At 38.6% G+C, this 23,182-nt stretch overlaps 2 protein-coding genes across 3 annotated transcripts in view; one reads left to right on the top strand and one right to left on the bottom strand.

The window, feature by feature from the left end:
• SDCBP (syndecan binding protein) overlaps nucleotides 1-23,182 on the top strand; it is a 101,061-nt gene that overhangs the window by 47,767 nt on the left and 30,112 nt on the right. The window lies entirely within an intron of this gene.
• CYP7A1 (cytochrome P450 family 7 subfamily A member 1) lies at nucleotides 15,528-22,980 on the bottom strand. 2 transcript variants are annotated; one of them, XM_071554480.1, is made up of 9 exons: nucleotides 22,892-22,980; nucleotides 22,683-22,780; nucleotides 22,404-22,548; nucleotides 20,855-21,095; nucleotides 20,006-20,215; nucleotides 19,602-19,924; nucleotides 18,193-18,323; nucleotides 17,116-17,291; nucleotides 15,528-16,482 (listed from the first exon to the last, which is right to left on the bottom strand). In XM_071554480.1, exons 3-9 carry the CDS (start codon nucleotides 22,481-22,483, stop codon nucleotides 16,183-16,185), a joined length of 1,461 nt encoding a protein of 486 aa, XP_071410581.1. In that variant the 5' UTR covers nucleotides 22,484-22,548; nucleotides 22,683-22,780; nucleotides 22,892-22,980; the 3' UTR covers nucleotides 15,528-16,182. The 2 variants fall into 2 exon arrangements, with proteins under 2 accessions (XP_071410581.1, XP_071410580.1); XM_071554479.1 differs by having other exon boundaries at nucleotides 19,602-20,215.

Genomic DNA, 23,182 nt, shown 5'->3' with positions numbered 1-23,182 from the left:
GGAATTAAAGAAAAATCCTTTAGGGAATTATTCTGGAAGAGCTACTACTTTGCATTTATAAATCTTCATCAGTCCAAATTACTCTAGTGAGATCTTACACCATTTAAATACTAATGAGCAAGAACTCCCAAATGGCAATAACCATGAGTCATTTTTCCTGTATGATATTTTTATCTGAACTTTGAATAGAATGAATTACCTATGCAGGGCTGTGAAGTTGGTATTTATTTTGTAGAATTCTTAGTCTCTTATTAGGTGCTGATAGAAAAATTTTGATTGTCTATTCTAGCAAAAAACAAACAAACAAACTAGAATTTGTTTAATTTGAAAATCAGAAAACTTATTTAGTCCTCAAAGTGCAATTATTTGATGGTGTTAAGGTTAAAGCTAATAAACACCACCAAATAATTGCACTTGGAGGACTAAATAAGCTTTCTGATTTTCAAATTAAATTTTAATGAACTTTTTCATGTTAATAGCTGTCTACGGTGTTTGGAACCAATGGAAGCCTCAGAACTTGTGCCTGCTTTGTACAAACTCTGGACAGATGTTCCATTTCAGTGAACAAAATTAATTTCTGTTTATCTTGCAACTATTCCTAATCAAGTTATATTAAATCATCGTTAATCAGATGTTCACAACGTAAATGTCCTTACAGTTTTTTGTGATGATTTAGTTAATCCATTTTAAATTTGATTTTGCAAATAAAAACTCAGCCTGACTGTGAAAATATAAGTGCTAGCTTTTTGGAGAGCTTGCAGTTAACAGAGAAGAACATAGATAAGGTATTTATTTCTACTTGTATTTGAATTCTTCTCTTAGCAAGATGATTCTTGTTATAAGAAACAGAAATTTTCAATAGAGAAGACTTTGGCTCCAAATGCAGAATAGTTCTACTTTTGTCCATGAATAAGAACTTCAACACATGTGAATACTAGTTTCCACTTTGCTATTTATCACTTTTTAAATACTGGTTCTCTTGTTTTGTTATGTTTTGATATTGTTTTCATATGTATGCTTTCAGCTCTTTAACTATAAAATTATATTCCTGGGTATTTTTATTAAAGCAGTGCTACTTGCCAGAGCAGTCCCCCAGTCCTGTAGTCTAAAGTGAATCTTTGAAAGCAGAGGACAGAGCACAAGTGGATATAGGCAAATGGTTATGTTAAAATGTTTTTCACTAAATTATTTGCTCCTGCTCTTACAGTCTAACAGTTTGTTTCATTTTCTAAGGAGTATTCCTGAACACTGCATTTCCTGGATACAGACACAGACCTTAGACCCAGTTGGAACTGCTTGGTAACCTTGGTCACCACACAAAAAATTCTAAGCCAAGATTTGGTCTCTGTGAAAGCAGTGAATGTTTCAGCTGAAGGTATCAGACAATTAGAGCTTAAAAGGATCTGCTCAGGCTTCAGGTTCACTTTTTCCCCTCTTATCTTAAATCCCCAAACTGAAAAAGTTTGGATGAAGCACTTAAGTTCTGTTTTTTGGTACATCCCCCCTCTCCCACCAAAGAACTCAATAATGGGATTTTCTTGGCTGCAACTTTTTGTATTCTTGTTGCAGAGCCCAGCCTTTGGAATATAGTTCTATCTGGTTTTTTTGGATTTATACTGGTATCGCATGGCTCAAACTAAGAAAGCAAGCATAGGTTGCACATATGATAAGAATGTGGAGTAGATCATGGTGTCAGCAAATAAATAAATGTGAGAAAATAAAGACCTTGAAAGGATTTTGGAAGAACTTTGATTAACAATGTTTTTTCTCTAACCTAACTGACCACTTCCATACAGGGGTTTTCACTTCTGATTTACTCATCTAAACATTATTGTATGTTTGTACAGAAAGTCTCTTTAAGTTTTGTGTTCCTAAGGAACATCTTGGAGGTTACTGGCCTGCCTGTAGGCATACATGAGAATAATTACCTTCAGTTTTGGTGCTCAAATCCTAAGTTTTTTGTGACTGGTCTCATGTCTCTCAGTGTGTCTGTAGTTCTTAAAAATAGTGACGGCCTGATTCTAGTTGCAATCTTTAGGTCCTGCTGCAGTAAAAGTTTGAAACAATAAAAAATTAGATTCATGTCTATGTTATTGGTTTCTTCAATTCTAGCTCCCAGTGCCTGGGCAGATGCTGGGAGTGATATTGCAGTATCAGAACAAGTCAACCTGGCAAGGTCTGTTTGCCTTAGTTGTCTGCATGGGTGATATTACCCAATCGACTGCGCAAGCAGAGAAGGTAGAGATGACCTGGAATTAGTGATTTCCAAATGGCCTTTACTCATAGTCAAGGCCAGCAACAAACACGCGTTTAATTTTATGAATTTTCTTAGAATAGTAGCATATCCAAGCTCAGATAGTGCTGATTTCTTTGTAGAAGCACAGTAACTAAGCGTTCATTAAATGCTGTTAAAAAATAGTGAGGTATCATTATTATGAAAAAAGCTACATTTTGCTAATAGAGTTGCCACCAAGATGATTAGAGTTACAGAGCACTTCTCTTATGAAGAATGGCTAAGAGAATGCAGATTGTTCAGCCTGGAGAAGACTTCGGGATGACTTAATTGCAACCTTCCAGTACCTGAAGGGAGCCTCCAAGAAAGACTATTTACAAGAGCATGTAGTGACAGGACAAGGAGGAATGGCTTCAAATTGAAAGAGAGTAGGTTTAAATTAGATATTAGGAAAAAATTATGTTCTGTGAGGGTGATGAGGCACTGGAACAAGTTGCCCAGACAAGTTGTGGATCCACCATCCCTGACAGTGTTCAAGGCCAAGTTGGATGGGGCTCTGAGCAACGTGGTCTAGTGAAAAGTGTCCCTACCCATGGCGGAGGGCTTGGAACTAGATGATCTTTAAGGCCTCTTCCAACCTAAGTATTTCTATGATTCCATGATACTCCTAGATGAAAAAATGAGTTCTTTTCCATAGAGTAACACTGTGATAGTCAATAATAGGGTTTTTGTAATATATTCAAAAAACCTTGAAATTTTGTTCAGTAGTAGTAGCATTATTATAGAAAGCTTGTCTGCAGTTATAAGGATATTTAATTCCTGCAAGACAGGGTTGGAAAAAAATTTGTAACTATACTATCATAGTCATAGCAAATTATTAGGAGGAGTTTTTTTCTCCTGTCTTTATCTTGTCATTTTGAGGGAGGAATAGATTATAATCCATATCAGGTATTTTTGCTAGGGAATTTTCAGCAGATACGAGCAAAAATATGCTGCTTTATTACTCCAGCTATCATAGCACCACAGTACTTGAAGTCTGCATTTCCCATGCAGGTGGCTGCTCACCTTTGATGATTGTCATTCCCTTTTTTCTGTTCTTGCCTCCTTAAACATCTGTCACTGAAACTGAGGGAGTCTTCTGACAATAAGATTTCTTTCTGTACTTTTAGAATCTCATCTGTTATATTTCACCCATCCATTTTATTTGGTCTTCTGCAGCTAATGCTTCTGCTTGAGCAATGAGTTGCTTGGGTGGCTGATCATAATAGTTTGTATTCGAAGGATTCACCTTCTTTTTGAGAGCCAGATTTTGGTCTATGTTTAAGAAATAATTTGAGAGACATATATTAAAGCAGAAGAAAAGAAAACAACCCTTCCTCAATAATGAAAGATTTTTGTATTTCATGCAAACATCACTAATAGATTCTGCTTTCTATGTCCTGCACTTCCTTTTTTTTTGTTGTTGTTGGATTTGGGCGTTTTTTTTCTGTAACTTAGCAAAATTTTTCTTATCAAACACCTTGAATCTCTTTTAACTTTCTTGACTAAGTGGACAATTATCACCTTTAGCCTAAGTTTAGGGCACTTTGGCAATATTGCCATCCCAGTTTCACCCCAGTAATGTGATTTCAGCCATCATTGCATCTGATGTGTCAACCCGTGACATGCTAAAAAATGCACATATTGCAACCTAGCCATGGGAGAACTTCCCTTTTCTTTTGCTTCTTCTCTTTTTTTCTTGTTCCTCTGTATCTTAAAGCAGAACAGTCTGGATTGCTGTAGAAGTCAGCAGGAATTTGTTCTCATTCTGTGAGCTAAGGGGTTGTCAGGATAGGGAAGTTAAAAGGCAAAAACACACAAAAAAATCTTGAGCAGCAAGACTGCTTATGATCTTCTTCCTGTGAGCGGTTTATCAGTCCCTTGAAGGTTAAACAAGGCCAAGTGCAGGGTTCTGGATGTGGGTCAGGGCAACCCCCAGTATCAGGCTGGGGGATAAATGGACTGAGGGTAGCTCTGTAGAAAAGACTTGGGGATACTGCTGGATGAGAGACTGGACATGACCCAGCAATGTGTGTGATTGCAGCCCAGAAAGCCAAACTTGTCCTGGGCTGCACCAAAAGAAGAGGTGATTCTGGCTCCCCTGCTCTGGTGGACGTCACCTGAAGGACTGTGTCCAGATGGATGGTCCTCAGCACAGGAACAAGGAGTGAATCCAGAGAAGGGCCACAAAAGTGAATAGCTGGAGCACCTCTCCTGAGAAGACAGTCTGAGAGATTTGGGGTTGTTCAGCCTGGAGAAAAAAGGGCTTCAGGTAGACCTTAGAGCAGCTTTCAGAACTTAAAGGGGGGCTGTAAGAAGGATGGGAACAGATTTTATCAGGGCCTATTGCAATAGGACAAGGGGTAATGGTTTTAAACTAAAATAGAGCAGATTTAGACTAGATATAAAAAAGAATAGTTTTATGTTGAGGGTGGTGAGACACTGGAACTAGATACCTGGGGAGGTAGTAGATGCCCGATCCCTGGAAACATTCAAGGCCAGATTAGACTGGGCTCTGAACAACCTGATGTAGTTGAAGATATCCCTGCTTATTGCAAAGGGGCATTTGGACAATCCACGGTCCCTTCCAACATGAACTGTTCTATGATTCTAAGAATTGGCTGGCTGAGGAAAAGCAGACAGATGTGATACACATGACAAAAGAAAAGATGAAGGTTTGTGGACCTGTCTGGAAAATTGTCACCAGTGACAACTCTTTGAAGGACTTCATTCTTCTTACTTCAAAAATTATAGGAATTGGCATGACGAAAGGGAATGGCCCCAAAGACTAAAACATAATCTTTGCCCAGAGAATCATGTCCTTATAAATTTGTTTAACATGACCAAGTTTTCTATTGCATATTAGTAAGATTATCATTTAGAGTAGAAGGTAATTCTTTCCCAGAAAAATTTTTCAGTTGTCTTCTGGTTTCTTTAAAATTATATATTTGCAGGATGTGATTAATATAATTTCTTTCTGAAGTTTGGGGGAGAAGTAACGATGGAAGGAGATGTGACTTACACCTATGAGCAGAGCAAGACAAACTTTGCCTTCTATTGGTAGACCCTGTTTTATTTTGCTCTCTATATAGACAAGTAAATTAATAAAATTCTCATGCAGCATCAAACATAAATAAGTAGAAGCTTATTAGGATAAGGGGCGGTCCCGTGGTGTAATGGATAGCACTCCAGACTCCGAGTCCCAAGGCCTGAGTTCAAGTCTCAGTGGGGACCATCCTCTGGCAGTTCAATGCCTCCCTGACATCCGATCCCATCAGATCTCGGATGCTGAGCAGGGTCAGCCCCTGGTTAGTACCAGGTGCTGTGACAGTCCCGAGGACTTCACTGTCACTGTCCAAGCTTGCTCAGCTGTGGCAGATGGACCTTGGGACTTACACGGTGGGGCCAGTTCTGCACACACTGTGCCTCATCTAAAAAATCCACTGCGCAGGCTGGAAGGGCACATCCAGATGGAGAGAGCCTTTCCAAAGTCTTCGTTCATGAAGTTTGGCCATACATACATACATCAGGATAAACAGAAAAACAAACCAAAAATGTAGTATTACAAAATAGCAGTTGGTGACTTTAATTTTGTGATTCTGGAATCTGCTCTCATATATATCTTCTGTGATTTCAAGTTAAAATAGAAATATACAGAGTTACTTTCTGTCCTTATAGTAAAATTTATAGAGGAGACTTTCAAGAGCAGTACACTTTGGTTTCTCTTCCTGTGTTGAAAGTTTTAGATTAACTTCCTATTGATGCTGACAAGATGGGAAGCAAACCAGTGCTAAGGTACTGGGGAATTTTTACTGTGTAAGAGCTCTGAAGAACTGACTAGTTAATGTTTTCAAAAGTAAATGCTATATGACTCTGCATGGTAGGAGAAAGGTAACAGTTCTGAGGTTAAAATGGAAGAGCAGAAGTTTTAGTTACCAGAGAAGTTATAAAAATAATTAATTTCAGAAAGAATTAGATGATAAACATTTAGTAGATCTGACCTACATCAGATTTTTCAGCAAACCAAAATACTGTGACAGCCAGTATGGATCAAATTGTGCTTTCCATCTTTTAGTCCTTTAATTTGAAGTAATTTCAAAATGAAAGATTTTTAAATGTGAATAAAACTGGAAATAAGTCTTTGGAATACAGTTAAAGAATTACTTGCTTATTTCCAATCCAAGAAAGGAAATAAAAGCCCTATATTACTGCTTTGATTAACTACGATGTGCGTTTTTTTCCACAGAATTTGTTGGCCAAATTTGTTTCCAAATCTGTGTAATCTTGACTCTCTTGGCTTGTGCAAATATTACATAATACGATCCCTAAACCAAGAAAACTGTCTCCCCAGGATCGCCTTTAAGAGTGTAATGAAGCGCAGCAGTCTCCAGGGCAGGTTCATTATCTATATGATCAAAAGCTATTGTTCATATTGAAATCAAAATTCATGTTTTGAAATCCAATGACCAAGACTGAATTCAAAGCTTGCATTTCTTTGACAGTCCTTGAAACTCTGAGAATGGGATTCATGTTAAAGATTAGTGCACTTAAATGTATATATCTACCTGTACACATTTATTTTTGAGCAAGGTGTCCAGTTCCCATTCTTATCAGAGGAAGTTTAGGGCTTGATCCGGCTTCTATCCCAAGTCAGAACCCAGAAGGTTTTTAGTCTCCAAAGACATCATAAACTCAAGATACTTGAATTTTGGGATGTATGTCTGTATGAAGGATGTCTAAAGTTACATAGAAGACCACGGGGCATTTGAAATGTCTCTAAACACCTGTGTGGGAATGAGTGAATCAAACTCGTTGTTAGTGCCATCATTTCAACTTAGAGATTTATTTGATTTACCCTAAAGTAGTCACATATATTTTGGCAGCTGCTGGTGTTCAGCTGCCTGCATGTGCTGGCCAGATCTTCACTGGCTATATGAGTTTTGAAACCTAATTCATGTATGGACACCTACAGGTAAGTTTCTTAACCTGTGAGCTGACTCTTTGTCTGTCTGTCACTCTCAAAACAGGACTTCAAACTGTTTTTAAAATGTTATTTTCCTCTAGTCTTTGGTGGCACAATTTAATATTTTATTTTTCAGACTATAACATATTTTTCAGACAGTAGTGTCTTTTTCAGACTACAATATATAACATTATGCCACATTAACATAGATATGTAACACCCATTTTTCCCTTTCTTTCTTAAATTCTTACCATATATTCATTACAAAAATCTATATTGCACTGAAACTAGGAAGTAAAGGCTGTAAGGTTCCGAAAAATACCTGCCTCAAAAATATTAGAATTATTCCCCAGATAAGCATAAGAATCAGTAAAATCTCTATTTCCTTAGTTACCTCTTGTTACCCAACATGGTTTTGACACTACATAAATTGTAATAATGGTTCTATGGTGCTGCGCTAGTTGCACGTGTGTTTTATTTGGCAGGCTCCAGATACCTTATACTCTGTATGGTTTCACTGGTAGTCCTCTGCACAAAGGTTCAAGGCTGATTGATGGTACAGTTTGATGTACCGATCTTTAGCAATAGCTGTAGTAGTGGGACACCTTAATAAATGCCGTTCAAGGCCAGTTTTCAAGGCTGAACATTATCACCTAATAACTTTGATCAGAATGGTAGCAAATATTTGCATAGTACATGCATGTGGATTCAGTCTGTTGTATTTTATTTACAGAGTAACTGTTTGGAATGGGGTCTGTCTGAGGTCTACTGTGGAAATTGAGGTTCATGGTTTCCATAAAACCATGATCTTACAGAGCTCTCCTCCTCATCTTCTGACTCCATCCTATCATATCTCCTGTCACCCTATCTGTTACCCCTTCCCTTAACCTTTTGTTCTCCCTCATTCTTTTGTTGCCTAATGCAAGCTTACTTCACTGGTGTTCCTGTTGTGTTCCTTTCTTACTTCACAGCTTGCTGAATGCACATTAAAAACCACATTCTGGAGCACTTTTAAGTGCTGCTCTGGCTTCCCATCAGTTGAATTTATACCTGCTTTACTCAAGTGATGCTGCTTCCCAATGTCTTTAGTCAGGTCAAGACTCAAAATAAGTACCTCATCCTCACCCTTGGTTCACCCATCAGCAATCTCTGTCATTGTCAGTGGTATTCCTCTGCAAAATTTGTCTTGGTTTCTGCATAACTGCTGATAAGATATAACCTTTCCTAGCCATTCACTTAGAAAAACATTCACTCAAGTGTTTCCTCCTTGCACTGTAGCAATTTTCCAGTGCTCTCCTCTCCTACTACATCTATTCGTATTTTTGCTGCAAAGGGCATTTATCTATGCTGTCATTCTTCCTTTCCTCCTCTCTTGCTACCTTGTCCAGCATCCTTTATAGTACCAAAGATAAACTACTTTTTCTTTTTTTTTATTTCATTTCCAGGGAGCTTTATAACTTAATCCTCACCTATCTGCCAATCTGGTATTAACTGTCTAGTTTTCATGGTTTAGATCCGACCAGATCAAGATGCTTTGATGTCAGTGATAGACCTGACCTTAACCAACCTGTTGTTCTCTTCAGACCACTATCTGACATGCTGGCAACACTGCCTTATTGTTTCCTTGCTGTCTTCCAGATGGATGGGTTTCACCTCATCTTTTCCTTAGATTGTGACAACCATGGTGGATTTGTTTTGTGTTTGTACAATTTTTACAAGTCCTGATCTGTGTGGAAATAATATCAGTAAAAGCATTCCTAGCAGGGAAGTCTAGGGAATAAATATGTAATTTGTGCCACCATTTAGCTTTAGAAACCACTCATGGGGCAAGATGAGGCTGGCCCTCCAGCCCTTGCCTCTGCTCTGTGCACCAGAAGCCTCAGCAGGTAGCTGGACTTTTCTGGATTGCAGCCAGGCATTGCACCTTTTGGCATTGCAGTGCCTCCACTAGGAGCCTCATGTCAGCCACCTGCAGGTATTGATGCAGTGGTGCATATCTGGGTATCTGCACCCAGCACCCCCAGCCTCTGGCTATGCTTTCTGCATATTCACAGAATTTCTAATGCTTTATCGTATCACCACATTTCATGAAAAGTCCTCTGACTGCAGTCTCTTTACAGACATAGGAGAATCTCTTCTAACTGCAGATATGGAACTTCAATGGACAACAGTTGTTCTTGTTTGTTTAGTTCAGTGTGCTGTGTCTAAATAATTCATCTAAGAATCTAATGTACCAAGAGTATGAGGCACAGTGAACAGAGCTCATGTAATTGACTATTCCTTGCATCATTAATGGCTTCCCCTGTTGTTTTTAACATCAGCATTTAATCCACATAAGGATATTATTCCTTGTACCAAGTTCCCACATGGAAGAAATAAAAATGGCAAGAAATGAGTCAGTTCAATGTGGAGGGTATATTTTTAGAAAGCCCTCCCTTGAATGTTTGCCTTTCCTGAGGCGTTGCTTACTTGGGCAGAGCAGTGGAGCTGAAATCTCGCATAAAGCAGAGAGGAAGTCTTTGCCTCTGTAAGGAGCAATTATCATTAAAGAACGGAGCAGAGCTGAGGTCACTGCAGGTCAGAAAGACCCAGTTCCCCTCTTGCCTGCTGATGCAACCCTTTAGCCAGTGTTCCTCACCTCGTGCTTCAAACCAGCCATGCAAGCTCATGGGGGTGAGGAAGCTTTCACAGGCACTAAGTGTTCATGTTCGTCTGCAATTCCCTTGCAGGCTCCGGTTTACCTTAAGAATCCACATGTCCATATGGAACATGGGCTGAGACGAGACAGGGATCTGGCACTGTTCTCTCTATAAACAGAGTAAGAGGTGAGACTGGCCACCGCACGACTGGAAGAGGCACAGGCATGTCACAGGGTTGGCAGCAAGGACTGGCCCCATGCTCCCACCAGCCAGCACTCCACACAGGGTGCTTACCTGTAGCTAACATGAGGACAAGGCCTCCCAAAGCCTTCCAGAATCTGACAGAAAACCAGTTGTTTTCTGGAAATGTGCTGACCACTTGTAGGTTGACTATCTCTGAGATCAAATTTATTAGGAGGTCCCAAAGGAGCACCACTTGTACTTGCCATACTTCTGGGTAAAATGGACTTCTTACCATACCTAGTGTGATGTGGCCTCTAGCCTGACTTTTGCCACCCTATGGTATTTAACTACCTTGCTGTGGATGTTTATATGTCTCAGGTCTGCAACTACTGGGGGCTGGGAGGTATCTAATCCTCTTCTAATAGACTATGACACAAATGTTACTGAAAAATAATTACATAGCCTGTCACATTGAGGAGTTCTCCAAACAAGAGTTATTCAGTCAGTCAAGTTGTTATAATTCTTCAGAATCTCTATGATATACTGCTATCTGATGAGACAAATTTCAGAAATTACTGTTATCCTTAGAAAGATAATTGGGGTTTGCAGTATCTTATTTGTAGGTGAATTAAGTAAAATGAACTTTTCATTTCAAAAATCTGTGGCTCTTTACTGATTTGCTCTGAAGTGACCTCTCTCTCCTTTCATGATGCGTGGGCCACTGAAGATCATTTGATTTGAAATGTGTCCAAAAGAGTTGTCTGTCTTGGCAGAAAAAAAAATTAAAGTCAACAACAGTTAGCAAGCGGGGTATTTACACTGATAGCAGTCCAGTTAATAGTATGTAACCTTTTTATTATTTAATTCTAAGGTTATTGGGAGGCAATGACTGCTTTTACCACCAAACCTCCTGTATGCAGCTAGGTATAATTGTGATTGAGCCTCATCTGTTTGCTGTTTAACTGTGTGGACCTAGTGCTGTAAATGAGAGCAAATTATAGAATCACAGAATCATAGAATAGTTTGGGTTGGAAGGGACCTTTACAGGTCATCCAGTCCAATCCTTGCAATGAGCAGGGGCATCAGAAGATCTTGACCCTATCTTCAGCCTGCTGACATGCAACTGTAGCACTCTATGCAGTTCATAAATAGCAAATATCTAATAATGCTGCTACAGCTCTCCATTTACACCAAGATGATAAACAAAAACTTTTGAAGCACCCTATCATCAACTGAAGTATAGTTACCCTTAAAACTTATTTCATGCTTTCAGGAAAATTGCCCCATGACTTTTCCTCTTTTTGCTTCCTCTTATTTCATCAGAAACTTGCAGGAAAGGCTCATAATATAAACACCAGTTTATCATGATCTTCCTAAAGAAAAATATAAAAATAACTGAAGAACTTTAGGCAGGACTTGAAAACTTTTTTTTCAAAACCACTGTTGACAAGTGAGAGTGGCCGCCTGAACTTAGTATCAGCTCTATTACCAGGCTCCTGCAGTTCTGCTTCTGCTTGAACCCAAAAGTACTGTAGTTTTGACTGAGAAGAGCAGCACTTTGCATGTAGCTTTGACCCTCAGCCCATGAAGATCCATAGACCACAATGTCCTTCTGCCATTGGGAGCTCCTTGAGTCCCCACACAATACAGTAGCAGCTACTTCTTTTTAAAAATTGTCTAGAATGGTTTTATCTTCATTCTGTCAAGCAGTTCCATGCTGAACATTAACCTCAAGAAAATCACCAGCATACTGCAGCTCACAAGGGCAAGGTCCCAACCCCTGAGAGCCCCATCCATGCTGTATCCTCTTGCTTCCAACCCTACCACTGTTGCCTTTGAGTGTTGCTACTGCAGCTCATTTTGCTAGAAAGGACCTAGTTCAGCCTGCTGGAGGCAGATGACTACCCAGGATAGTTATACACGATCCTTAACATCCAGCAAAAGCTTATCTGGAGTAGTTTCTCTGCAGATGAATCCAAGTTGGTAATAATAGCTGTGCCCAGTATGGTCTTACAGAAATGTAATCCTTTCTGGTTTTCTGACAAGCTGTCTTGTTTCATTAGTAAGATGCTACCTCCAAGAACTCCATGATCAGTAAAGGTTTCTGTTAGCCTGAAAACTAAAGAATTTTCACTGCCCAGGTTCAATCTGCTCAGCCAAAATGCCTCCTGCTGGATTAGGAGCCACCTACTCTCACTCAGCTGGCTATGTCTTGCTCCTAATCCCCAAATCAGTCTGCAGAGGCACCTGACTAGCCTGATGCAGAGCTCATCTGGGTCCAAAAAAATCTGCATTTAAACTCCTTGGTGTGCCTAATCTATGGTAGGCTTATGTGTCCCTCAGGAGATACGCCTCACTCTTACTCACCCTTTACAAGACAACCACAAGGTTAGTTGTCCCCAAGTTAGTTGGGGTGTGGGAGAGACTGGACTAAGTAAACCTCCTCTTCCTCAGGGACTTCAATCTCATGTTGAAATTTAATCTTTTCTCAGCTAAGAGAACATTTTAGGTATAACGGCACTGTCAGGGAGTCATGCAAATCATCCGGTTGAATCTGTTATATTTTTTCTGAGAAAACAGGCTACAAGTTCCCTGAAAAAAAGGAGTGAATGTCTGAGCTAACCGAATGGTACTCACCTCGGGGGTGAGATCTTTGCCCCTCTTCTGGCCATATCACTTTATGTATTTTACCTAGTAAAGTATGTAATGTGAAAGACTCACACAGCCCACAGCAAAGGCTGCCTGCTTCCCATCAGCCTGGGTCTTACCACTCTTTCTAGTTGTTCTTACAGTCCTACGCATTACTTTTTCTATTCTCCTCCATACTGCTTTTAGGAGAGGCAGCAAAGAGAAGTGCCCTACTATAACCTTGTGGTGTTGTAACACTGACAAGGCAGATGACTATTGATTGCTGAAGTATTTGATTACATTAGCTGAGGCATAGTGCCACAGACTTTGTACTCTTTCTTTTTTTCTCTCACTTGCATCTATGTGACCTCAGTAGCAGGAGTTTAACTGAGGTTAGAAAATTAGCAGCCATGGCAGCAAACCAAATACTTGTATATAGCTCAATTAAAAAAAAGATCCCTATCCAAGCTGTTCATTTGCACGTCTTTTTTCACAAAGTGGAAGCATACTCAAGGCCTTATGCTGGATCTTTCCAGTTGCATAACACCAGGTCAACATTAAGAAGATTCACTGCACCAGAGTCCCCCAAAGATATGCTGTATACTCCTCATGTTACAGGAGTCCAGAATTGAGGAGAAAGAGCTGGTTGCCTCTGTTGTTTGCACTGAATATCAATCCACAGGTTCTGGGTCCAGCCATCCATAGAGGCCTGCTACCCCAGCAACAGAGGAATGGCAGCAGGCTGAGTGCCGAGGACCATGTTCCCACAGGAGTTTGGGCAGGAACATTTGAGCTGCCCTTGCAGGACCCTGTCTGGCAACAGTTCTGGTTTCTGTCATTTTATGTAGTTTCTGTAGTTAAGTCAATAGCCTCTCCACAATGTTTAGAACTTGGCTTTAATCTATGGGGTGAATCCTTGTGGTGTTTATACCTTCCCCTGAGTTCTCTACTGCTGGTATTCCTTGGCATGTGACCCAGCTCAGGCAGGACACGGGAACAACCACAAAACCATGGATGAAATGCAGAGAAAATTTTGTTTTGCTAAAGTCAAACCACATGTTTTCTGGCTTTTATCCTTCTGATTCTCTCCCTGATCCTGCTGGTGGGGGAAGTGAGCAAGTAGCTGCATGATGTGTAGCTGCTGGCTGCAGTTAAACCACGACACTTGCCAGTGGGGTGATCCCCACAGCAGCACCCAGGCAGAGACACACAAGCAGGGATGCAGGCACCATGGAGCTCACTGTGTGCTAGGGGGTCACTAAACTCGCTCTTTTCACCTGTATATCAGCGATTTCTGCAGATGTAGTTTACAACTATTTGATCTTTCCCACAGCAGGGCAGGAATCTCAATCATGTTCAAATAGAGGTACCTCTAAGTCTATCACAGGCCTGTGTTATCTAAGTACAGATGTTCAACACACAAGGCTAAACAATGATTAGTATGATGTGTGTGGGTTTTGACACCCCAGCTGCATGCCACTTGAACATCTTCACAGTCCTCCTCACCAATCTTCTGCTATTTTTCCACACTTGGGAAGCTGAAAGTCAGATCAGCTCTAAGAGCTACTGAATACTTCTGTTTCTCATAGGTGAAAGGAACGGATTAAAACCACATTAAACCACAGTCAGAAAAGCCTGGAGCAGCCAGTTTGAAGGAGACAATGGGATGTAATAGAAGGCTTAATTGTAATTTTATGTTGAACTCGTTTTCATCAAGGAAACATATTTTGCTTAAAACATTTCATAGCCTTGCAACCCTCAAAAACTGTTGTTTTAAGCAGGATTTGTTAAAGAAAGGGGGAGTAGATATTTAATGATAGCAACATACGGCAGGGCACATGTGATTATGATGTCAGGTTTGCATGTGTTCTCTAAATCAGACCTAGTTTACATTGAATGTGCTATAATTTATACGAATCCTATGAAAATATACCTGACAGGAGTATGAAAATAGCTGTACTGGATACTTCCCTTACCAAGAGAACCAAAGTAATAATTCAAACCCCTTTACAACATACATAATAGTTTAATATTATATATATTGCAAATGAGACTGAATTGGTGTTCTCTGTTCTTCTTTGAAAATGTAAAAAGATGAAATAAAATTATGATGACCACACACACGTAACAAATAATCACACACTGCACAATCTTTTTGTTCACCTTTGAATATTTAGCACAGTGGATAGTGAGAAGAGAAATGGATAAATAATTTAAAGCAGTTTTAGGACTTAATCTAAAATTCTATGTTTAAGAAGAGCTCTATCAACTAGACTGGATATCTTGCCAGAATGTGAAATTTGAAAATATGTAATAGGTCCTGTATCTCTTCTTCTGCAATGAGGCTTACTTTGGAGTCAAGGACAAAAGGTCAGGCCATAAGCCCTTAGAAACACACAAAAGTAGGATAACAGCAATGTTTTAAGTCCATTTGTTCTTTTCATCAGCAGATGATAAGAAAGCTATTTCTTTCAGCCTGAAGATTTTTCATTAAAAAAAGGACTTTTACAGCAGAAAAGGACAGAGATGTTGCAGAGAACCAAATTATACTAACCCTGGAACATTGTTCTTATGGACATGTCACCACTAAAAATGAAATGCATGGACATGATAGTTTTGATAGAATTAGGCTAGGAAGACCTAAGGAGGCTTATGGAAGTACAGAGTTTAGGCAATGGGGCAAAATCCAGCCAGAACCACTGATGAGTATAATGCAGATATTTATTTATCTCCATATTGGTGTTTGACTTGGCTAGTTTAAAACTGGCTTTAGGGCTTTGGATGAATGCATAAACTTTTGATAATGTGAAGATATTAAAACAACAAGCAATCTAGAGATTCATTTGGTTCAGCCAATATAATTTATTACAACTTTCTGAAAGTAAGTATATTACAATGAATATAATACAAATCTTGCAGTTTCACTTGAACGTGAACATTTTTGTAGGTTTTCTTGAAGTATTTTTCTAGTTTTTCATAAAACCATAAAGGCACTTCCCCAGGAAACTCTCCTCTCCCCACTGTGAACTGTCTTTATACAATAAAAACTTTATTTCACCTGTGGGGAGAACCACCACCCCCAACATTTCAATTATAAAAAAGAATAAGTTTTAACTTATTAGTTAATTAGTTAATTAGTTCAATTTTGAAAATTATTTTGAATTAGCTGATGAAATTCTAAGTAACTGTGGGAAAATATTTGCTGACAGAAAAAAAGCTGCTACTATACAGATGCAATTCAAAATTTTAACTTGCATTTCCAAATGGTTGATAAGGAGGGAGCCATTTGCATCAACATGGTACGTTGAACCCACTGCATGTTGGTGCTATACTGGTAAACAGTTTTCATTACACTGGTGAATTAGCATCTTCATATAGATTTTCCCCTAAGACTTGAAACATTTCATTTGCATATATACATAAAATGTATATAAAGTATATGGCATACAGTATATTTATATACGACATAGTCTATATGCATAATATAAAATATATATTCATAAGCGTTTCAGTCTATACCTGAAATCAATATCATTGGATGGCTGCAAAATGCCCAGTCCTGCACGGGATTGATCTAGAGAAGGACATTTGACATTATTGTCCACAAGCTCTATCTCAAAATATGAAAGCATCAAAGTCAAAAACTGTTTGATTTCATGGACAGCAAATAACCTGCCAGGGCATTTTGCTATGCCTGTCCCAAAGGGCATGTAGTAATACTTCAGCTTGCGACCGTTGCGATAGAAGTCAGTCTTTTCTTCTCCATTCTCATTCAGAAAGCGATCATATTTGAATGTCTGTAATTAAACACACAAAAGAGTTACTTGATATTGGAATACTCCCAAAGACCACACAAAGCCATTGAGATGCAAAATGGAGGCTGGGAAAGCAGAGCCTCTAGCAATAAGCACCATAGAGTAGCACCAGGTCCCGTGGTGCTGTATTGGAAACAGTAGCCCCCAAGAAATTCTGTTATGCAGGACATGATCCCAGGTTCTTTGCTAAGAACTCTTCTTTTCTTTCCTGGCCTTTAAAATGAAGGATTAGAACCTGCATCCTTGTTTCTGCAGCAGAACATGCAAGAAGAATTCTCGCGCTCTGCCTTTGAGAAAATATTATCCTTATCCTTGTCCTTCTTCAAAGACCCGCACAACAGTGATCTTCCCTCACTGAGGAAGGCAGTAAGTAGAAGACCCCTGGGGCTGGCAACACACTTCTGTTTTGCAGAGAGTGCTTGCACTAACTTTATTCTTTTTGTTGCCTACATCTCCAGATATAAGAACAGATTGTCTGGAGTACAACAGAAAATCATCCACGGGGTTAAATAGAGTATTTAACTCTATTTAAAATACTCTATTTAAATACTCTATTTAAAGGTCTGTTAGCTTCTGCCAGAGCTCAGAGTTTAAGGCACTTTGAACAATACTTACCAAGGGATCAGCATAGATTTCTGGATCAAAATGTAGCAGTTGAGGATAAAGAGCTACAATATCATCCTTGCGAATGTTGTAAAAATCATCCTCTAAGTGCAAAGTGAAATCCTCCTTGGCAACTCGGAAAGTCATGGATGCACTTGATAGCCTCATTGCCTCCTTGATGATGCTGTCTGTTGGGAGAAGAAAATGAATGATTAGAATGGAAATAGTAAAAAGTTATGCATATTAAAGTATTTCAGACCCATTATCAAACCCTAAATTTATTAGAACAAATATTTTAATAATACCTTTCTAAATGCCTAAGAAAGTATTTCTCATTTCTTTTAGCATTTCTATCCCTTCTGCAGATAACACTGAGAACCTAATCTGCTTTCCCCTAGAAAAATGGTTATAGCTGATGAAACAGAATGTTTGAAAGTGAGACACATTGACACCAAGATAAAGAATGAGCCAGTGAAGTAGAAACAGTGCAGTGAGAAGGATTTTCTAAAATTTTAAGAGGTGCTGTATAGAAACTTGTGCTCAGAAAGAAAGTAATTTGGGTTTTTTCTTTTGTTTCAATACACAGGCTTTTTTTGGTTTTTAATCAACAGTAGTTAAAAGGCCACATTATCAAAACCCTCTGTAACTTCTGGAAAATGTACTTACAGTTTGAAAGATATTAAGAAATAAAAGTAATGGTACTAGAAAATATTACTTCTCAGCATAAGAATTGGGATACAAATTTTGGCAACACCTTTTAATTTGAGCTAAAGATATAACTAAACAAAATATTGTTTGAAATTATCCATGAGTCTCCAATACTGTGTCAGATTGCTGTGGAGGAGTACTGGAGCATGACATTACCCATGAAAAAGTGCTATTCATGTGAATTTTGATACTCTCAGTACCACTTGGGACATTTGGAATCCTGGTTGTGTTGGCTACTACTAAGGAACATACAGTTTTTTTGTTCTACTGTTCCTTTGTTAATTCCATGGTAATTCCATAGCAAGAATTTATATGGTGATAAATAGAAGACTGTGGAAATTGTAGCATGATTTCTGGTACTCCTTCATAAAATAATCATACCTAGTATTGGCATATTATCCAGCTGTTTTCGGTTCAAGGAAATATGCTTGCCATATAAGCTGATATCCTCTTCAGCACTCTCCAAAATATTTTGCACTTCTTTGATAGCAGCTCTCATTGCTTCTGGACTCCTAAGATCAAGAGAGAAAAGGTATAACATAATTTTACACTTAAGAATGCTTTAAAAAGGTGTTTTTCCATTAACTTTCTTCCTGACTAAACATTAGTTTGTTAGCTGACAAGTACAACCTTCTGAAATGAAAATGTTGCAACAAAATGCTGCAGTTCTCCTTTTTCATGTTTTGGCAAAGGTATGATAGCTTAAAAAAAAAGAAAGGAAAAAACCCAAGTATTTGATTTTGTCTCCAATGACATGAGGAACAGAACTGATGTGCATAACTCAGGTAATAAACAGTTAGGCCGCTAAAAACCAGTGCCAAGAATAAGAAGTAAACCAGCCAGTTGTAGATGAGGAAATAGCCTCAATGCAGGTAGGAAGTTTATAAACAGGACTATAGATCAGTTTTATAACATCATTTATTTCAGCTGATGTGGCATATTCTGTCTAGTTGAAAAGAATTTCCTAATATTAAAAGCCCACATAGTATCTTTCACTGTCCAGACTTTCTTACAGGCATGGAACATGTGAGCTACGGTGAAATACATATAGACAATGAAACAGGATGCAATAGTGTCTTGCTGATTGTACTCTCTGGGTGTTAAAAGACTCCAAGACCAAAAAATCTAAAGCAAATGCATTCTGGGAGTGAAAACTACTAAACAATCTCATAGATTAGCATTGGCAGGTAGATATGAGGGTGTTAAATAAAAGTGTCTGCAATTTAGACACATATTTCAGAGTAAGTCATGCTGAAGAAGATTATACTCTACAGAGGCCCACTCTAAAATGCACATTTAATAGTATTATTTGAACTGTGCACTTGTCTCATGAAATCACCAGCTTCAGTCTACACTGCAGCCTCAGTAGGATCTATGAATGCATAAACTGAGCAGGTTCATTTTGCCTGCTCTAATTAAATGGTCTAAAAATGTCCAGTTATATTGGGAGCCTTTAATATAATTAATGTTCTGATGGCAACTAGCACTTGTGATGCCATATCATATATATTTACTCCAAAACTTTCTTGAGAAAGTGTAGCATTGCCCTGAAGTGTTGGGGTTTTTTTCAAAAAATTCTCTACAGAATTGCCCTATGCTATCACTTCTTGGTCTCATATGAATAAAGGGGGTTTCTCTGGAAGTCCAGAGCAACATACCACTTCTGTCGCTAACAGTAAGTTTTTTAACACTGAAGTATCAAGCAGTGGAATTGGCCTGTATTAATGAATTGGTTTCTAAAAGATAACAAACATTTTTATTCTTCATGAACAAGAAGCATCAGGACTTACTTCAGGAGATAGAACAAGGTCCAAAAAGTGGCAGGAATGGTGTTAGCTTGAGAGGCCCAGAGCACTGCTACGTGGGTCTTTGCTTTTTCCATGTCATCAAAGGTTGACAGAGTGTCGTTCAGGAACATGCGGAGGGTGACAAGCTCAGAGAGGTTGTCCCTTTTCAGGAGGTTCTTGTGGAGTAGTGCCTCTCCCAGCTTCTCACGTGCACTGTGGGCACTCTTGAAGAGGTGAATGGGCAGTCCTGCCACAAGGGCTGGAAAAATCTTATCAAATTCCTTGAAGTTTTCAAGGGCATTTAGGATACGAGCTCTCTCAGTTTCCTGCTTTGATGATAGGTTTTTGTCACTATTTGAATTAAATTCTTTACCAAAAAGGGTTAAAAAGCCAGACTCGAACATCACCTGGCCACAGAACGTATAAAGTCCTTCTGTCACCCAGGTATTAGGCTGAAGTTTAGGTGTTCTTGACTGCAGCATGACATACTGTAAGTTTTCCATCATTGCTTCAATGAGAGCATCTAGGGCATTGCCTTGAAGGGTTCTAATGAAAGTCTGATGAAAATTTTCAGTGGTGTTTCCCTCTGCTGGGTCAATGCTACCGTGCCCAAACGCCTGTCACAAAATAAATTGTATGCATGATAAGTAAGGCCTGTCATAACCTTAATGCTAAAGTCTGCCAGAAATGAAAGCCAAAGTATAATTTCACAGCTAAGTAGAAGAAAGCATAATAAGGTCTATTAATACTAGAACTGATACTTTCTCAGGGATCCATAGCAGTGAAGTAGCCAATGAAAACAGATGCTTACAAATAAATGGCACCATTACTTAGAGCTTCATTCCACTGCTATTCACATCAACAGGAGACTTTTTGCTTACTTCCATAGCAGTTTGGCTGAGTACCTATTGTGGTGTATCATTTTTAAGGCATTTTGACTAAATCTTCCAAAGTAGTGAGAATCTCCTCAAGGTTTCAGGTTCAGCAAGGTATATTATTATCTTTTTGCAGATGGGCTAATTGTGTTTCTGCTTTAACCATTTGGGATACTAGATTGCTAAATAATGTGCAGTCTTGGACAATCCAAATCACTGCAAATTGCCTTTCCACCAAGGAAAGGGAAAAAAAAACACAATATTTTAAACAAGTGCAGAAGTATGAAACCAATTCTATTTCAAAGGCATAGTTATGCTTATAGGGATTAACTGGGTATGTCAGCAGATACTTTGCATGTTAGATATTAAAAACAGTGGTACCTTGGCAGAAGTAGCAAAATGGAACTTTTTCCAGTCCAAATGTTTTCCCTGGCGCATCAGTGCATGGTAAGAAAAAGGGTCAGTGAGGAAATGAATGTATTTCCCTGCTACATGACAAGTGAAGATGTGGCCATGCTTCTTCTGCTTTTCTTTGAGGAATTCCAGGGGGTTGGCACCAAACTGTAAGGCACAGCCCAGGTATGGAAGGAACCCATTTTCAAGTGGTGGCTCACCTTGTTGCCTGCAAAACAGAAACAAAAGCTGTACTTATAAGTATGCATAAAGATATCTTCTCCAGGACTACCAGGTAAGTAAAATACTGATGCTAGGATTTTTTAATGTGAAAAAAAAAGAAAAAAAAATCACAAACAAATAGTATGACAAATAATTTTCTCCCTTTAAGGTCTAAGTCTATCATGAAGTCTATGCTATGTAAGAAAGATCAACTTTAACAACCTGTACTACTAATGAACATGAGAAACACAGTTTGATTATATCATCTTTATTTTCCATAGATCTGTATATTTTTCACCCATTTAATTGCAAAATTCTTGCCATTAGCTAACATGCAGAGTCATGCAATTGTCACATTAATAAATAATCCATCCCACTAATATTGTGTGATACATTTTTGGTCAGCGGTATCCACAATTTCATCTGAATACCAAATGGAATAAGTTTTTAATGTAGAAAGGTGGTTATTATTGGCATATCCCATTAAAGGACCAGATCTTGCTGAAAACAGTGGGAATTTTGCTATGATCGCCAATAAGCATACGAGCTAGTCTTTCAGACAAAGTGTCATCAAGCACATGCTTTAAGTGAAGCACATGCTTAAAGTGAAGCATAGGCTTCAATGATCTTATTTTCTGAGATAGAAAACTACTTTTCTGTATAAAGGATATCATGGCTGCAAAAAAACTTTCACATAATACTTTAGCTTTTCCAGTAAATTATTAATGGTTATTATATGAAATGAACTATTTTCACCTCTTTTATTAAAGTTTTTTTTTTAAATAAACCAAGAAAATGACTGCTGAAAAACACAAAATCATAACAGATAAGCGAATTTTGTTCCTTATGTAAATGTGCTATTAGGATAAATGCTTTTGAGGAATATATATTCAACATAGTAGGGTACATAAATATTACCTGTACTAAACTGTGTTATTGGATATGAGATAATATGGAAATGTAAGTAGGAATTAAACCTGAATTAGATATAAGTAGATATTAGCTGTGATTTCAATACAGGTAAAACTATAGCCCAGAACTTTAAGGAATTAGAACATACATATTCATATTTTAATTTCTTCATTTATGCATAGATTAGTACCTACAGCTACTTGTATGCATTACTACTTTATTATTACAAAGTTCATACACAAAAATTCTATTGTACCATAAGGCTATCAAAAGCATTGTCTATGCTATCCTGCTTCTGTCCATCTGAGCCTTAAGACTACAGCATTTCTAGTTATGTGCACAGTATATTTGACACAAATAAAGGATAGGTACACTGAGATGCATGTACAAATAGATTCCTTACCTTCTCCTCCTTCCTAGAAGAACATAAAATGCACAACAGAGTATTACTGCCGTTCCCAAGATCCAGGATGCTAGGAACATTTCTGGTATTGCCCAAAAACTTCCAAGTGGAAAATTGGTAACTACCAGTATGGCAAGAGAGGTGACTGAGAATGACAAATAAGACAGGTCACAATTTATATACAGTCAGTGCACCACTGTATCTGATGGCACGAAGTCAACCTAGAAGCTATTGATTAACCATTTCTGGAGAGAGCTTGTTCTGTCTGTGTTCTGGTACCTTTCTGCAGAGAGCTTCACTGGATTGATGCAGACAGTTGCAGATCTGACCTTGGGCTTATGTCACATATCAGTGGCAGTTCCAAAGTAACCAAAGAGCTGTAATAGTTGATAATTTGAAGGTCAGTCAGGTGTATTTTGATTAATCCTGCAGATTTACCAATTGCAGTTAACGGTTCAAGTTTAGCAATATATGAAATGGCTACTGACCGGTGTTCAGAAGGTTCAGGCTGGGCTAACTGGACGCTGCAGTTCGTGCTGTCCTTCAGCTGCCAGCCTGTTCCCCCTCCCTCCTCCTTGTGGACTGTCCTGGCTCTGGTGTGGCACTGCAAGAGAGAACAGCAGGGTTCAGCTGTTGGGTAAAGGGATGGCTGCGGAGGTGGACTTACTTCCTCTAACAACATTTGTCTGGAAGAAAGGGAAAAAATGGCCTTTCATAGAATCATGGAATGAATCATAGAATCATAGAATGGTTTGTTTGGAAGTGACTGTAAAGATCAT

The sequence above is a fragment of the Pithys albifrons genome, chromosome 4 (genome assembly GCF_047495875.1).
Source record: "Pithys albifrons albifrons isolate INPA30051 chromosome 4, PitAlb_v1, whole genome shotgun sequence".
NCBI lineage: Eukaryota > Metazoa > Chordata > Aves > Passeriformes > Thamnophilidae > Pithys > Pithys albifrons.
This window is presented reverse-complemented; position numbering and strand designations above follow the sequence as displayed.

What these genes read in the sequence shown, in the direction of transcription:
- CYP7A1 (XM_071554479.1), bottom strand. Translation starts at nt 22,483, where the DNA reads ATGTTCCTAGCATCCTGGATCTTGGGAACGGCAGTAATACTCTGTTGT. An exon ending in CTTCTAGGAAGGAGGAGAAG is followed by an intron (nt 21,096 to 22,403) that starts GTAAGGAATCTA and finishes TCTGTTTTGCAG; the next exon opens with GCAACAAGGTGAGCCACCAC. An exon ending in GGATAATATGCCAATACTAG is followed by an intron (nt 17,292 to 18,192) that starts GTATGATTATTT and finishes TTCTCCCAACAG; the next exon opens with ACAGCATCATCAAGGAGGCA.